General features: G+C 41.1%; 1 protein-coding gene across 3 annotated transcripts in view; it reads left to right on the top strand.

The window, feature by feature from the left end:
* fnip1 (folliculin interacting protein 1) overlaps positions 1 to 17627 on the top strand; it is a 114619-nt gene that overhangs the window by 31223 nt on the left and 65769 nt on the right. For 2 of the 3 annotated variants that reach the window (XM_088321258.1, XM_088321257.1), the window contains exons 3-10: positions 869 to 1012; positions 2107 to 2207; positions 2285 to 2359; positions 2440 to 2534; positions 6268 to 6351; positions 8755 to 8826; positions 10189 to 10324; positions 16270 to 16471. In XM_088321258.1, the coding sequence (XP_088177384.1) occupies positions 869 to 1012; positions 2107 to 2207; positions 2285 to 2359; positions 2440 to 2534; positions 6268 to 6351; positions 8755 to 8826; positions 10189 to 10324; positions 16270 to 16471 (909 nt within the window). The remainder of the gene's footprint in view (positions 1 to 868; positions 1013 to 2106; positions 2208 to 2284; positions 2360 to 2439; positions 2535 to 6267; positions 6352 to 8754; positions 8827 to 10188; positions 10325 to 16269; positions 16472 to 17627) is intronic. The other variant, XM_088321259.1, reaches the window with a different exon arrangement.

The following is a 17627-nucleotide window of genomic DNA, read 5'->3' as shown; positions in this document are numbered from 1 at the left end:
AAGATCCTCAGTGAGGTGCACGCTCATATTTCTCATTAAAATGTATTGAGTACTTTTTTTTAAACTTTTCATAAAGCACTGCCTGTTACACACTGTTCAAATCAGGTCAAATGTTCAATGCAAACTGATACACATGCAATTTTTTTTATCCTAAGAGAGTTAACGTTAATTCTTATTTGTGAGTAAATTTTCATTTATCAAGTTAATTTATTTTGTAAACTAAACATTATCTATTTCTAATTAGGTTATAGATTTAATTCTGTTAACAGATTTTTATTATTTATGTTATTTATTTTATTTATTATTAGCAGCATTTTGCCCATTTGAGTTTTGACTGGTTTTATGCCTTCTGGTGGTCAATGTGTTCTGTTTTTCTTTTTTGTTTGTACATGCAGTGTGTGCCATATGGATGTTTTTTTTTAGGTTTACTGTTGTTTGGCTTGAATACATCTGACTTAACTGCACTGTAGCTCTTTTTTTCTTCCAAAAATGTTTTGCCTTTGTTAGCAGGTACTCGACTAAAAATATATGTCTAAGGAGGCACATCACTGAAGAAATTTGAGAACCACTGCTTTAGTGTATGCAAAACTATGCCCTTTTGACTAAATTGTGTGTATTTCTACTGTGCAATGAGGCAACTATCTCTTGAAACTTCAACAATCTGCTGAGGAAAGAAACTAAAAACAACAGTAATTGAGTTTAATTTATCTGAGGCTCTTTGTCAAGCTCATTTGGCTCGTGATGGAGCATTTATGATAAAGATCTATCTTTAAATGGAGATTTCAAATAATGCAATGCACCTATTATCTGAGAAAATTGCAGTTTGAACTCATTTTAAGTCACTGATGCACTAATGAAATCTCCACAGGGCACAGAGGGCCAGGTGAAAATGTTCGGTAAATGTTGCCGGCTTCGACCAACAGGGGGCAGCAGCAGCTCCCTAGACAGCTCCTCGTCCTCCTGTGCGTCCGAGAATTCCAGGGAAACCAAAGAGCAAGGTCTTCGCTTCCAGGTAGCGGCTATTCATAGTTTCCATCACATAATCTACACCTGGGCAATTGGAGTAATTGCAGCCATATCGAATGGGTGTAAATTTACCTCATTATTGTGAGTGACCGTAGAATAGAAGAGAATATACCTTTATTGTCATTGTTACAAAATGGGTTAACATATTGTGACAACAAAATTAGGCATGACACTCCAGTCTCACACATTCTCAGTGAGGTAAAAAAGCCAAGAAGATAAAGGAACAGAGAAGATAAGGTTATAAAACAAGGAGGATAGGGTTATAGTTATAATTTACACAATATTTACACAAAAAATGTCGGCATGTAGGATGTTACATACAGTTTGGTATCGTAAGGGTTTGTGCAATTATACATTTGGTGCAAAAATAGTCATCACAGTGCCAAAAATAGTCAACATATGCATTTGGTGCAAAAAATAGTCATGATAGTGCAAAAAAATAGTCAACATCGTGCAAGGTGAGCAGTAAACATATGGCGATCAAAGCACTGGTTTAAATGCTGTGCAACTAATGTTCCATGGTAAGCTACAACAACAAATGTTGTCAAACAAGACGAACAATACCCATATGCGCTCGAAAAGCATGAGGTTTGTGGATCAGGGTTCAAATATGGCGATTTCTGGGACTTGTTTTAGCTGGCTAACAGCAGACTGTCATTGACAAAGTGTGTTAGCGTGCCCGCGCCATTCCTGGAGATCGCACTGGATAATGTCAGGACTCTGCCCTGCAAAGGGTACACTATTTTCGGCCAGTCTTTCTGGGACACTTTGGGCTTTCTTTGGAGCTCATTTAGACTGGGAAATGGCCCAGTATTTCGACAAGGCTTTGTAGCGCACTAGAGATCCTATTGCACTTTGTGAGGTTCTGCCTCTTAGTTTTACTCAAAAAAATTCTTAGTCACAAAAACGACATTTCACACCTTTTACTTTGATTTGAACATCCGACAAAATTATGTAGACCCATGACAAAATCATATTGAACCCATCTAGTATGGCTGACCGTTTCACGATAATACTACTAAAAGACAAAATTTATATGAAAGGCATTTTTCCTTCATTTAATCTTGCTTGCTTCTACAGGCTTCAAGATGTTCGTCCGACGTGGTCATGCTGGGAGAAATGATGTTCGGATCGGTGGCCATGAGTTTCAAGGGCTCCACACTGAAAATACACCACATTAGGTAGGAAGGAAACATGCCTTTGCGTTAGTAGGTTGTACCTGATATTATGTCTCATTGGCGTCCCCCAATTGTGTCAGGTCACCGCCCCAGCTAATGATAAGCAAGGTGTTCACAGCCAGGAAAGGAGGCAGTGTGTATGGCAGCTTCAACACGTAAGCGGACATGATTCTGCATCTATGATCTATATCATCTGCCATAAAATTCCTGATAATCCCCTTTTTTTCTCGCCCAGGTTACAGGACAGTCTGGAGTTCATTACACAGGATGGCAGCAACACCCTAAGGCCTGATCAAAATGCCACCCCTAATAATCTCCAAGGGAACATAGGTAACCACAGCAATGCCTCACAAACATCACTTAAGTCGTTTCAGTCACCCTAAATTGTTTTCAACCTGTTGTGTGTTATGTAGTGAACATGTGTATTGAAACATGATGTATTTCCCAAAAAAGACGGTAAACAGAGTTTTAATAACGTACGGTACCGTAACCCTCTTAACGTTCCGCCGCTTTTGAGAAACAAATAGTGTCTGTTCGATGGCAGCAGTCATTTAGATGCGTCATGACACATATCATTGGAATGCTTAAACTCTTGGGATTCAAGATACTATGATCTTTTCAAAACATTCTCCTCATCAAAACATCACGATCAGTCTGAAACAAGATGCAGTAGAGGTAACTCACCAATACATCCCCTGGGCCGTCTTCAACTTATTTGAATGTCCGCGAAAATGGCTTTGTTACAACAAGGACAATCTATAGAATCCATCCATCCAGCCATCCATCCATTGTTTTCCGCTTATCCGAGGTCGGGTCGCGGGGGCAGCAGCGTTAAAAGGGAAGCCCAGACGTCCCTATCCCTAGCCACCTCCTCCAGCTCATCCGACGGGACCCCGAGGCGTTCCCAAGCCAGCCGAGAGACATAGTCTCTCCAAAGTGCCCTGGGTCGCCCCTGGGGCCTCCTGCTGGTGGGACATGCCCGAAACAGCTCCCGAGGGAGGCGTTCAGGAGGCCTCCTTATTAGATGCCCGAGCCACCTCAACTGGCTCTTCTCAACACGGAGGAGCAGTGGCTCTACACCGAGTCCCTCCCGGATAACTGAGCTTCTCACCTTATCTCTAAGGGAGAACCCAGCCACCCTGCGGAGGAAACTCATTTCGGCCACTTCTATCCGGGATCGTGTTCTTTCGGTCGTGACCCAAAGTTCATGACCATAGGTGAGGGTAGGAACGTAGATCGAGAGCTTTGCCTTTCGGCTCAGCTCCCTCTTCACCACGACGGACCGGTACAGGGTCCGAATGACGGCAGACGCTGCACCGACCCGTCTGTCGATCTCCCGTTCCATCTTACCCTCACTCGTGAACAAGACTCCAAGATACTTGAACTCCCCCACTTGGGGCAAGACCTCCTCCCCGACCCGGAGGGAGCATACCACCCTTTTCCGACTGAGAACCATGGCCTCGGACTTGGAGGTGCTGATCCTCATCCCAGCCGCTTCACACTCTGCTGCGAATCGCTCCAGCGAGAGCTCAAGATCACGGCCTGAGGAAGCCAACAGCACCACGTCATCTGCAAAAAGCAGTGACGCAATGCTGAGGCCCCCAAACCGGAATCCATCCCCGCCAAGGCTGCGCCTAGAAATTCTGTCCATTAAAGTTATGAACAGAATCGTGACAAAGGGCAGCCCTGGCGGAGCCCAACCCTCACCGGGAACGAATCCGACTTAGTGCCGGCAATGCGGACCAGAATCTGGCACCGAGCATACAGGGAAGCACAGCCCGGATAAGACTGCCGTACCCCATACTCCCGAAGCACCCCCCACAGGGCCTCCCGAGGAACACGGTCGAATGCCTTCTCAAAGTCCACAAAACACTGTAGACTGGACAGGCAAACTCCCATGCACCCTCAAAGACCCTGCAGAGTGTATAGAGCTGGTCCAGTGTTCCACGGCCAGGACGAAAACCACACTGTTCCTCCCGAATCCGAGATTCGACTTCCTGACGGACCCTCCTCTCCAGTACCCCTGAATAGACCTTACCAGGGAGGCTGAGAAGTGTGATTCCCCTGTAGTTGGAACACACTCTGCGGTCCCCCTTCTTAAAGACGGGAACCACCACCCCAGTCTGCCAGTCCAGAGGCACTGTCCCCGATGTCCACGCGATGTTGCAGAGGCGTGTCAACCATGACATGCCCACAACATCCAGAGCCCTAATGAACTCCGCGCGGATCTCATCGACCCCTGGGGCCCTGCCACCGAGGAGTTTTTTGACCACCTCGGTGACTTCAACCCCAGTGATATGCGAGCCCAACCCAGAGTCCTCAGGCTCTGCTTCCCCAGTGGAAGATGTGTCTGTGGGATTGAGGAAGTCTTCGAAGTACTCCGCCCACCGATTCACAACGTCCCGGGTCGAGGTCAGCAGCGCTCCATCGGCACTATACACAGTGTCGATGGCACACCGCTTCCTCGTTCCCAACAGACCCTCACAACACGCTTGGGTCTGCCGGGTCGGGCCGGCATCTTCCCCCACCATCGAAGCCAACTCACCACCAGGTGGTGATCAGTTGACAGCTCCGCCCCTCTCTTCATCAGAGTGTCCAGAACATGCGGCCGCAGGTCTGACGAAACGACGACAAAGTCGATCATCGAACTACGGCCTAGGGTGTCCTGGTGCCAAGTGCACATATGGACACCCTTATGTCTGAACATGGTGTTCATTATGGTCTCACTGTCATTGCCCACGTGAGCCAGCAGTACGAGGGAGTCCCCAAGGGGCGCGCTAACAAGGCACACCTAAAAGTCTTAATTTTTTTCAAAAGCTGACCATGCGCCTTATAATACATTGCGCCTTATATATGGATCAATATTAAGTCGCAAAGTCTTGCAACTAATGCAAGCAGCCACCGACTAGATTTTCCCCCGAACGCGAAGTAGTCCGCGGTGTATGCTGGGATCTATATACCGGCTTTTCATTGGCTAACCAATGTGTCAATTATCAATTGAATCGATCACTATTGGCTAAAGTTATTCGGAGGTAAAGGGGACGGATCCTTTTTATCATTTACAGGCTCGCATAGGCTAAAGGGACAAAACAAAGCCTGCAATTGGCCGAAAAAGATGAATGTGAATAGCATGTTGGGTAGAACTACGGCATAGAGTAAACAGTATTGTACTATTCTGTACTGTATTTGTAAATATTTTACTCTCCTGGATTTACTACACTCACGGATATAAGAGGACCATGGTTGCACATTATTATTATTGAACACAACGACTTCGGTGAGCTACTCCGGCTAGATATTTTCCCAGTATCTTTTTTTCAGAGTGATATCGATGTTTCTGTGATGGGTCTTTTTTTAAATTAAACTCAATTCAAAGTGTTTATTGTCATATGCACAGTAAAGTTGCGAGCGAAAAGGAAAATAGAAACTAAGGAATGGTTGGCATTTCTTGAATCCCAAGACTTTAACCTTCCGAATGATATTTGGAACGATGCATTTGAGTGACGTCGTACGCACCCCGCATCCGCACGTGTCTACGACACGTATTTGCTTCTTTGCAAGCTTTCGGAATGTTAAGGGGGTAATAAGTTTGACTGAAATATCTGACTGTTTTGTCGACGTTCCCATTGTAGCACCTTATAATCCGGTGCGCCTTATGTATGGAAGCTATAGGACCAAAAACTATTTTTTGGGGGTGCGCCCTATAACCCGGTGCACCCTATAGTGCGGAAAATACGGTACAAGGAATCTATGAAGAATTGTTGGCCAATTGTTGTGGTGCTCTGTTTTGTTCGTTTTCTCGGAAAATGTGAAAAGTAGCTTTTCATGAGGTTGTAGCAACCACTTCCAGTCTACAGAATAGAGGTCGAAATGTTTGTTTTTTAGCGTGTACGCCTGACTAAAACTCACTCTTTTAGTGTCTCTTATGACAGAAGCCCGACAACTTTCCTGCCTATTCGTTCACTAACAAACCTTTTTTTCTTCTTTTTGTCCGTCTCCCTCCTTCCCATCATTCCTGCCAACCCTATTTCTTTCTTTTTCATCCCTTGTTTGTGCTGCGCAGGATTTTCTCAGCTCTGCAGCCCTCGACGGGCCTTCTCTGAGCAGGGCCCACTTCGTCTCATCAAAAGCGCCTGTTTTTTTTCAGGTTTGCGCTTACAACGCAAAGTTATAAACAACAACAAAAAGGAATATGGACACCTGAATGTGCAAATTGCATGTCTTTGATTCTGAATTCTTCACATTCTGCTGTGTGTGCACACTTTGACACCAGCATGCGGCCATCTTTGGGGGGGCAATGTGTGTTTTGGTTCAAATTGGTTCTGCAGATAGCATAACTTGCCTGTCTTGTTGCTGGTTAAACTGACCCATTTCTAAAATTACAGAAATAGATAGATAGTTAGATAGATACTTTATTCATCCCCGCAGGGAAATTCACATTTCTAAAGTTTTAAGCCGCCTCATCAAAAGACTGATCCGTCAACATTTTTATGATGTGTGGAGAAAAGGGAAATCTTTCTCAAGAGTTTATTTGTAGTTACGAAATTTAATGGAGTTTCAAAGTGGGTCATTTTGACCAGCCGCATACAAGTAGGTTTCATTCATGTTTCTGATCAAAGCAGCATGTGTTCTCTTGGTGTCAAAAATAACCTGTGCGTGAGTGTTAGTTGCAGTATTTACTAACTTGCACAGTTGCATTGCTACGAACCGGATGATAGTCTTTCTTGTGGGTGATAATGATTTTTTTTCCTTCACTTGCATGGAGGGCATTCACTGAGTAATGCTTTCCATCTTCTCTTGGGTGCCTCCAAACACATGAACACGCTTGCACGTTGCGGTTAGGGGACACTAGCCATACTATCAGTGGCTCACTTTGTCGGAAAGCACAAAGGGAGATATTTAGAGAAACTAAGGAAAGCATTAGCAATGTTAACTACCAAACCATATGGTCTTCCTCCTGACATACGCACATCCAAATAAATCGTTTAGTCTGCCTGACTTCAATCCACACCATCTGTACCATTATTTTGTAAATGGAGTATCCCCATACACCGGTGCTGATCTGAAAGCTTATAAAAGTCTGGATGCTTACCAGTTCTTTGTAGCTGGTACGTGTTGCTGTGCTTTGTTTTGCTGGAAAATACACCCCCCCCTATGTTAGCATATGCTCTTTCTCGCGCAAACGTTACTAAAACGACTTTGTATCTAAATTTTGGGGAACGTTATAGAACAGTAAAGCTCAGATGATTTGAACTATGCATAGAAATCACTTTTGAGCATGTTGAAAATTTTTACTTTTGGAAAATGAACCTTGTGTCCTGTTTTATCAGTTGATAATTTGGCAGTTAGCACCAGCTAACCTATTACATTGTGTGGTTTTGACAAGACTCGTACCTACTAAAGATAAAATTCGGAAATTCTTGTAAAAACTGCATGCTGCGAATCCCGCAATGATTTGAGGGATGCGAGTCCCTCCTTTTAATTTGCAGATAAACATCGTAGTCTACTGTCTTACTCAAAAGAGTAGAATGTTTGGGCCTGTTTTATTCTTTGATTTAAATGTTTTGAACTGTATTTTATAAGAACCGCTAAAAGGTTTCCACTTCACAGATTTCGCCGATTACAGTTTAATCTTGGAACCCCACTCTTTTGTTAAACAAGGGATCACTGTAAATTGTGTGTGTGTGCCAGAATTGGTCGTTTAAGCGAGGCACAAAATGAATGAATGAATTAATTAAACTTTCGAACATAACATAACAAAGCAAAAACAAAACAACAAATCAAAAAAAGAAAATAAAACGAACAATGTTATCGTACATGTTCCAAAGGGAGTAGGAAGAATAATCTTTTTAAGTCCTAACCCCGGACTTCATTAACAATTGCCTCCCACATCTAGATCCCCTGTGTTTTCATATGTAAAAAGATAACTTATGAGTATACATATTTACATTGGCTCTGTGGATACACATTATCATCATCACCATCACTACATCCATCACTTATTTTACCATCATCGTTATCATTATTGCTATTTCTGTACATTTGCAGCATATTATATTATTAGAGTATCTATTATGATAACATAGTTTCTTGGGTGCTCATGGGGAAACTGATTGCTATGTGGTGTGTGTTGTGCGGCATACAAGTATCTTTGGACCTGCTACCTTAGGGGGTCCGCCCCCAGGCAGAACGACCACCATTCTTGAGTGTCCTGATTCGTGCAATAAAAAGACAAGGTACTGGAGCTTGAGCCAGATAATAGTAATAATAATGATAGTAATAAAATAACAGAAAACACACTAGTTTTTGCTCAATAGCTTAATTGTTTCAAGTTTTTTTTTTTTTTTGGTCAGCATGTTTCTGTTATTGTTATGTGGTCTAAATATATACTTGAGACGCCTCAGGCTACAGTCACATTTTTAAATGGAGCATAGAATAAAGAACTGCACATGATTACAGTTTAAATCAAGCATTAGGCAGAAAACTACCAAGTATGGCCTTTAAAATTGTCATCTGTTCATTTTCTCATTTCCTGCAATCTCTTTGCCAGGCCACAGCCATCCCATGGACATGCCTGGAAGAGATTTATACAACGAACGGGACAGCGGCATCGCTCGTTCAGGTATGTTCACCAGGCAAAAAAGAGGTCAAGAACAGTTACACAAGAATGTTTGGCACTTTTTCACTTAAGCTGCAGGCTAACATTTGTCTGTCAACTTTTTCATTTGGGTGAGAGTGTGTATTGGTTGTTGTGTCGAGAGGAAGAGTATGGGTTGTCATTGACTACGCTTACTGTAAGAGAAAGCAAAAAGTTTAACAAACCCACGCAGGCAAATGTTCACATTTTCGGCACAGTGGTACTCAGCTACTTGAAACTTGTACTCTTGACATTACACACTGACTCACTGGAATGACTGGTGCGGATGTTTTATTTAAATTTAGAAGATCTGAAAAGCTGCTGCTCAGAAAGGGGCTTCTAATTTAGGCCCAGTTTCATCCCTGCTACACAAACACAGAGCAATTTAGGCCATTTACCGGATCCCCCTCACCGATTGAGGAATACTACACAGCCTCATGTGACAGGCTCATAAACTATGTTTGGCATTTGCATTGCCAAGCCTCTATGTCTATTGTTAGGGGTCTAAAACCTTTTTGAAGCTGAGAGCTTCTTTTTCTTTCTGTGTGGCACAAAAGGCTGCCAGTTTCAAATGCATTTCTAAATTTACAACATATCATGTTATATATATATATATATATATATATATATATATATATATATAAAATATAAATATCTGTACATTTTTAAGGGATAGACAATTAAGTAGATTAAAATCGGGTAATTTTTTTTTTATCTGTAAATCAAAAGCAGGCTCATTAAATAGTTTTAACATCTGACATTTGATCTTTGCATGCATTTCAAATTTGTTTTTCAAGCACAGTCTGGAATAACCTTCAGGTTCTCTTTTATAGCCAAATAAACACAACGCATGTCATCGAAACTGTATTGGCTTGAACGTTACTTGAATCTTACCGAGGCGAGTCAGACTCTGTTTCGTTTTACTGTTCCACTGTTCTTTTTAAATGTTTGTGCCTCACCAATCTACTGTCATGATCCACAAGTTCGGTTTTGCAAACATTGCAAGTAGTCTTTTGTATTGGGCATAAAATGCTCCAGCTTTGTTATGTGACACCGCCATTTCTGTATATGTATGTTACTGCATGCGTGAACCTCAGCAGAGTTGTATTTATATAGTGATGCCTCTCTCTGTTGGAAAATTGTCTGGCGACAATCAATATCATTGTCAAATATTTCTATTATCGATTTTTTCAACAACATTGACTAATCATTGCATCCCTAATTGGTACATTAATAAAAGTACTTATTTTTACATTAATTCATTTAATATATTGAAATCACAAATATTATTATTGGATAAAGTATTCAACACATAATTAACATCTTTAAATTTTTTTCTTTAACCAGCATCCCTCAGCAGCCTTCTGATCACGTCCTTCCCGTCTCCGGGTTCTTCTCTGACCAGCAGTTACGCATCCAGCTACCAGCGGCGGTGGCGGCGAAGTCAGACCACCAGTTTGGAGAATGGCGTCTTCCCACGCTGGTGAGTTATTTGGCGCTAGCTTGCTCACATTGACTAGTTTAACCAAAGTTGGAAAAACGTATTTATTTGCAGGCTGCATTGGGTTAAAAAAATTGGCATATAGGAAAAAAAATCAATTGATTTCATTATTTTTTGTATCTACTAATCTGATACCTCAGCAATATGTGAGAAAATAGTGCAGGCTCACTAATTATTTTCATTATCGCCGCTGCCAAAAAGATGGACCACTTTTTTCATGCAATTAATTATCAATGACAAAAACTGAAGGTAAGTCTTTTTAGAATAACAGCGATAAACATGCCGACATCTCGATGTACATTTTATATTTCATGTTTTTATCTATTTTTTTAGGGGCTCTTCGGGTTCAGAACTTTGGGGGTGCTGAGCACCCAGGGCCAGGGTGGTGGTGGGTAAACTACGGCCCGCGGGCTACATGCAGGCCGTCAGGTTTTTTTCATCCAGACCGCCAGACAACAATCGTGACAATATAATGACAATATACGTAGCCTTAACCACTAAAGTCATAGGGAGACCATTTCTGTGGTCTGTCTTGTGTAAGTACTGTCCGGTGCCGTCATTGTAAATATACAGGGAGTGCAGAATTATTAGGCAAATGAGTATTTTGACCACATCATCCTCTTTATGCATGTTGTCTTACTCCAAGCTGTATAGGCTCGAAAGCCTACTACCAATTAAGCATATCAGGTGATGTGCATCTCTGTAATGAGAAGGGGTGTGGTCTAATGACATCAACACCCTATATCAGGTGTGCATAATTATTAGGCAACTTCCTTTCCTTTGGCAAAATGGGTCAGAAGAGGGACTTGACAGGCTCTGAAAAGTCAAAATTAGTGAGATATCTTGCAGAGGGATGCAGCACTCTTAAAATTGCCAAGCTTCTGAAGCGTGATCATCGAACAATCAAGCGTTACATTCAAAATAGTCAACAGGGTCGCAAGAAGCGTGTAGAAAAACCAAGGCGCAAAATAACTGCCCGTGAACTGAGAAAAGTCAAGCGTACAGCTGCCAAGATGCCACTTGCCACCAGTTTTGCCATATTTCAGAGCTGCAACATCACTGGAGTGCCCAAAAGCACAAGGTGTGCAATACTCAGAGACATGGCCAAGGTAAGAAAGGCTGAAAAACGACCACCACTGAACAAGACACACAAGCTGAAACGTCAAGACTGGGCCAAGAACAATCTCAAGACGGATTTTTCTAAGGATTTATGGACTGATGAAATGAGAGTGAGTCTTGATGGGCCAGATGGATGGGCCCGTGGCTGGATCGGTAAAGGGCAGAGAGCTCCAGTCCGCCTCAGACGCCAGCAAGGTGGAGGTGGGGTACTGGTATGGACTGGTATCATCAAAGATGAGCTTGTGGGGCCTTTTCGGGTTGAGGATGGACTCAAGCTCAACTCCCAGTCCTACTGCCAGTTTCTGGAAGACACCTTCTTCAAGCAGTGGTACAGGAAGAAGTCCGCATCCTTCAAGAAAAACATGATTTTCATGCAGGACAACGCTCCATCACACGCATCCAAGTACTCCACAAGTTGGCTGGCAAGAAAGGGTCTAAAAGAAGAAAAACTAATGACATGGCCTCCTTGTTCACCTGATCTGAACCCCATAGAGAACCTGTGGTCCCTCATCAAATGTGAGATTTACAAGGAGGGAAAACAGTACACCTCTCTGAACAGTGTCTGGGAGGCTGTGGTTGCTGCTGCACGCAATGTTGATCGTGAACAGATCAAAGCACTGACAGAATCCATGGATGGCAGGCTTTTGAGTGTCCTTGCAAAGAAAGGTGGCTATATTGGTCACTGATTTGTTTTTGTTTTGTTTTTGAATGTCAGAAATGTATATTTGTGAATGTTGAGCTGTTATATTGGTTTCCCTGATGAAAATAAATAATTGAAATGGGTATACATTTGTTTTTTGTTAAGTTGCCTAATAATTATGCACAATAATAGTCACCTGCACACACAGATATCCTCCTAAAATAGCTAAAACTAAAAAAGCCCTACTCCAACTTCCAAAATATTCAGCTTTGATATTAATGAGACTTTTGGGTTCATTAAGAACATGGTTGTTGTTCAATAATAAAATTAATCCTCAAAAATACAACTTGCCTAATAATTCTGCACTCCCTGTATACTACTAATAAAATGTTTATTGTTGCCAACTTTGTCCCCATTGTCACTTTGTGTGTCTGCAACAAATACACTACTACAGAAATACTTCAAAACTACTACAGAATTAATACAAAACCTAATTTGGTGCCTAAAAACTGGGACCTTATAGATAAATAGATAGATACTTTATTCATCCCCGCAGGGAAATTCACAGATTATGCATTATTTTGTCTTTATCCTGATAAGAAAAATACTACAAAAATACCATTACAGAAATATTACAACAAAAATACATCTACAGTAATGTTAAAAATTACTAAAGAAATACTACAACAACACTAGTTTAGAAATACTAGAAAAACACTAATACTATACAACAAAAATACTGCCACATACATATGTCAGAAATACTACAAGAAGATATACTACAAAAACTACTATGGAAATTGTACAAAATACTTCAAATGTGTGACTGCACAAAATTCTACAAAAATACAAAACAAAACAGAAATACTACAAAATTATATCGAAAGCGTCCTAGAAATCAAATGTACTGAAACATTTCACGGCATCAGTGTTTCTGACGCTGCATTGTTCATGTTTTAATTTTAGTTTAACTTAAAAAAAAAAATATATATATAAAGCAAACGTTTTTCATCACATTTATGCCTATCCTGTCCTTTATTAGGGGAAGGAAGATTAAAAATTATGTAATTTCTAGGGGTTTTGGGGTTGAATTTGGGGGTGCTTGAGAACCCTAAAACAGGTTGGTTAAGCCCATGCTATAAATCAGGGGTCTTTAAGTACAAATCTTAAAGGTTCACAATTGTTCTTTTTAAACAAGCATAGGTCCATTTATTATGATGGTCTTGTACAAGGTAAGTCAACAGAGGTGAAGTTGGTTCTCTTTGGTCCAAACTCAAAATTCAGCATTTCTTTTGCCATCATCATAAGGCTGTTTCGTCACATCATCAGCCAGTACTTCAGTGCGTCTTGTGGTTGATGAATCCGAGAGTGGGATTTGTTTGATTTTTGCTTTCCCCTTTGTCTTTTCCTTCAAAACAATAAAAAATGTTCAAACTAAACTTTACCTTCGAAACACTGCCATCACCTCAGTCATACACTCTTTCGTTATTTCTCCATCAGAGAAAGGCTTCTTATGTTTGGCCAATACCCACGACACTCCGAATGAGCACTCTATTGCAATTTGTTGTTAAATGTAAATGGTCTGCATTTATGTAGCGCTTTTCAAGTCGATGAAGACCTCTCAAAGCCCATTACAATGTGCTTCACACTTTTCCCTTTTACACACTAACTAACCGATAGCAGCGTCAGCCATGCAAGGCAACAACCTGCTATCGGGGGCATTATTGATTCAGTGTCTTGCCCAAGGACACTTCGACATATAACTCGGAGGAGTGACCTCTTGATCCCAAGACGAGCGATTTAACTCCTGAGCTGTTGCTGCCCTTGTGTCATAGATTTAACAATAACCATACTGGACTGTTTAAATGACTGCTTCAAACTGTCAATTTCTGGTCTTCTCATGTCTGAAATATGAGTAAACTTCTTTTCAAAAGCGATATGCTCTTTATCATAATGGTGCTTCATATTTTCACTTTATTACAGCAACCGTCTTTAAACATATTAAGCACATTGGTTTTGTACTTGCAGGTGGCATATTTGTCAGTCCATTCCTCATTAAAACAGTGGTCTTCATTGTCCACTTTTCGTCTTTTAGTCATTGTTGAGCACGCCATTTTTGTCGGATTAGCTCTTCCACTTGTTGCACGTAAACAGACTTGTGGTCGGTCAAGTCAAGCTAGCAGCGTTTACGCTCTCTCAGCCAATCAGCGCATCGTTGTCATAAACATGCCAGCCCATAATACCATGTCACTCAGGCAACAGCCAATCTGCGCTGTCTCCCGAAGCAAAACTTTTTCCCCTCTCTCTTAACACACACAAAGCACATGCAGTGAATACAAAAAAAAACGTAGGAGCATGTGAGATGTTTGACTAAAAATAAAAGAGAATTTGGTGATACAATAGTAGCGCTTGGCGATAGATTGGTGACAGCTAAATATATGTTTAAAAAAATGTTGTTCTTTGTTTAAAAATTGAGGACCCCGGCTATAAATAGACTGCTCAATCAAAATGGTTCTAAAACACTCAAAATTAAAGCAAAACAACACAGTATACCATTGTACATTGTTTATTGCCTCCTATGGATAAAAATCAATCACAAATAAAACAATATTGATTTGAATAATGAGCAAAAAGAGGAGAACCATCATACGACCATCATACAAACATGCACTTTCTTCGCGGTTATTGGTTAAACTTACCCTGAGATTACATCATTACCGTCTGAGAGTATACAACTGTAACATATAAACAATTATAGATTTACTAATAATAACACTTAACACATAATTGTAGTTGAATGGAAGTTTTTTTGTCATTATTCAAAATTAAATGAAATTGAAGGGCTTTGCCTTCAGCGTAAGAAAGCAGAGAGCAGCTGTCTAAGTGTCCACTAGCAATAGGGTGTCCTCAAATTGAGCCACATTTCCGTGATGATTAAAATAAAACTGTCCCAAATGTAACGGTTTCCCACTTTGTGGTTCCAGAAAGAAAGATACATTGTCCGCAGTGGTGGCTTAGCAGAGTTATTAGCCTAGCTGTTAGCAGTAGCCTGGGCCTGCAGCTGAGCTTTTGCTTTCACCTTCGGATGCTTGCATTAGTCTATTCCCGGACGCGATAATATTCCACATAGCACCTGTTGGCATTTCTTTGCGCTCTTCTGCAACTTATACACCGACGTTGCAAAGAAAATGTCATAACCGTTTTATGTTAAGAACAATGAAGACAATCTGTAAACTAAAACATAGCAGGAGGCTCACCGAGAGGTAGCTGACATAATTGTCTGCCATCTAATAGCTAACTGTACCCCCAAAAAACAAAATCCTCTTGAAAAGCTGGACAATAAAAAAGAGAAGATAATTGGTGTAGTTTGGTCACTTTGAGTTTTCATAGTCTGTGTTCTTCCTTGTGCTAGAAGTAATTGTTTTCAATTGCACAAAACAATACGGTGGCATCTAATGGTCAAATATTACACAATGTCCCTTGTATTTTATAAATACCTTGATGGATGAAATACATACTCTGCCACCTGATTTAAAAATAACAAGTGAAGAAAAATGAAGCCAGCTATTCTAATATTGGGGATACAGGGCTAAAGAGTACATGAGCCCAAAATAAACTCATTTTTATTAGTAGTACTTATTAAAACCATTTTAAATATATTATCACTTTATTCTTAGCATCTGGCATGTTTAAAAAGCCTCTTATATGGCCCGTGGGCTGTACTTTACCCACCCCTAAAAGTTAAACCTTTTGCAAGTTATTGTAATGTTTATGTTGTGATACTTTAAAAATGTTGGTATACATCCTACCTCTCAGATAAGACATAATAGACACGGTGATATTACTCCTGAGGCTCTTAGTGTTACTTGTGGCGTTCCATAGGGCTCATTACTTTGTCACCTACTTTCGGTATTTATATGCTTCTGCTGGGTGATATTATTCGCAAGTATAACATTAGTTTCCATGGCTATGTAAATGAGACTAACCTGGATTTGCCAAAGGAGGAAACTGCTCTGTAAAGTTGTGGAAATTTAGATGCCTGCCTCCCTAAGATAAGATGGATGCATCTTTACCCTGAAAAAACCTAAATGTTATTATTATTTTAGTCATTAAGTTTGATACTAAAAAACAAGACTGACCCGACTATTGTGCCACGGTCTTATTTCAGGTCGGGAGAAGAGAGCTTCAACTTGTCAAATGAGAGCAGCGGGCAAAACTTGGGCGTGGCGCGCAAGAAGAAGATTGCCATCGGCGTCATCTTCACGCTGTCGCCCAACGCTGAGGATAACAGCCGATTCCAGGACTTCTTCTTCTCACACTTCCCGCTTTTTGAGAGCCACATGAACAAGCTCAAGAGTGCCATCGAACAGGTGATTAACCTTAGTTTGTTTTTTCTTATATCAGCTTCAAAAAAGGCGTTTTGAACGCGGTGGTACACTATCCCTAATGGCCATCTTAGTGACAATACATAAGATATACCAGTTACCTCATTAAGTGCCAATGACAGCTATAAACATCAGGGCTTATTTTGGAGAGGACGTCGTTGGGCGTCGCCCCAAAATATACGCAAAGGTGAGATATGGCAGAAAGGGAACGCTCTGTATGCATTCGGGACACTTTCAAAGTTCCAGACACGTTCCAGAAACGTTCAACGTCCGTCTATTTTCAGCTCCAAGACTTGCTCGCTTCCAGTTTCATTCCTTATCATTAGTTATTATCTACTTTCTACAACAATCCTCCCCTTGGGAGTTAATCTCCCACACAGATGCTTAAACAAAAGACAACCGAAAAATAAAATTAAAAAATAATACAGAATAAAGGTAAACTAAATCATAGCTGTACTTTTAATATACCGTATTTTCCGCACTATAAGGCGCACCTAAAAGTCTTTTTTTTTTTTTTCAAAAGCTGACCATGCGCCTTATAATACAGTGCGCCTTATATATGGCTCAATATTAAATCGCAAGGTCTCGCAACTTACGCAACAGCCGCCGACTCGATTTTCCCCCGAACGTGGAGTAGTCCGCGGTGTATGCTGGGATTTATATACTGGCGTTTCATTGGCTAACCAATGTGTCAATCATCATTTGAATCGATCGCTATTGGCTAAAGTTATTCGGAGCCTCGGATAGGCTAGAGGGCCGCAACAAACCCTGCAATTGGCCGGAAAAGATGTGTCAATCATCATTTGAATCGATCACTATTGGCTGAAGTTATTCGGAGCCTCGGATAGGCTAGAGGGCCGAAACAAACCCTGCAATTGGCCGAAAAAGATGTGTCAATCATCATTTGAATCGATCACTATTGGCTGAAGTTATTCGGAGCCTCGGATAGGCTAGAGGGCCGAAACAAACCCTGCAATTGGCCCAAAAAGATGTGTCAATCATCAGTTAAATCGATCGCTATTGGCTGAAGTTATTCGGAGCCTCGGATAGGCTAGAGGGCCAAAACAAACCCTGCAATTGGCCGAAAAAGATCTGTCAATCATCAGTTAAATCGATTGCTATTGGCTGAAGTTATTCGGAG

Source organism: Urocampus carinirostris, chromosome 17 (genome assembly GCF_059441175.1).
Source record: "Urocampus carinirostris isolate Australia breed hairy pipefish chromosome 17, RoL_Ucar_1.0, whole genome shotgun sequence".
NCBI lineage: Eukaryota > Metazoa > Chordata > Actinopteri > Syngnathiformes > Syngnathidae > Urocampus > Urocampus carinirostris.
The sequence above is the reverse complement of the archived record's forward strand: the minus strand, read 5'-3'. Positions and strand labels throughout refer to the sequence as shown.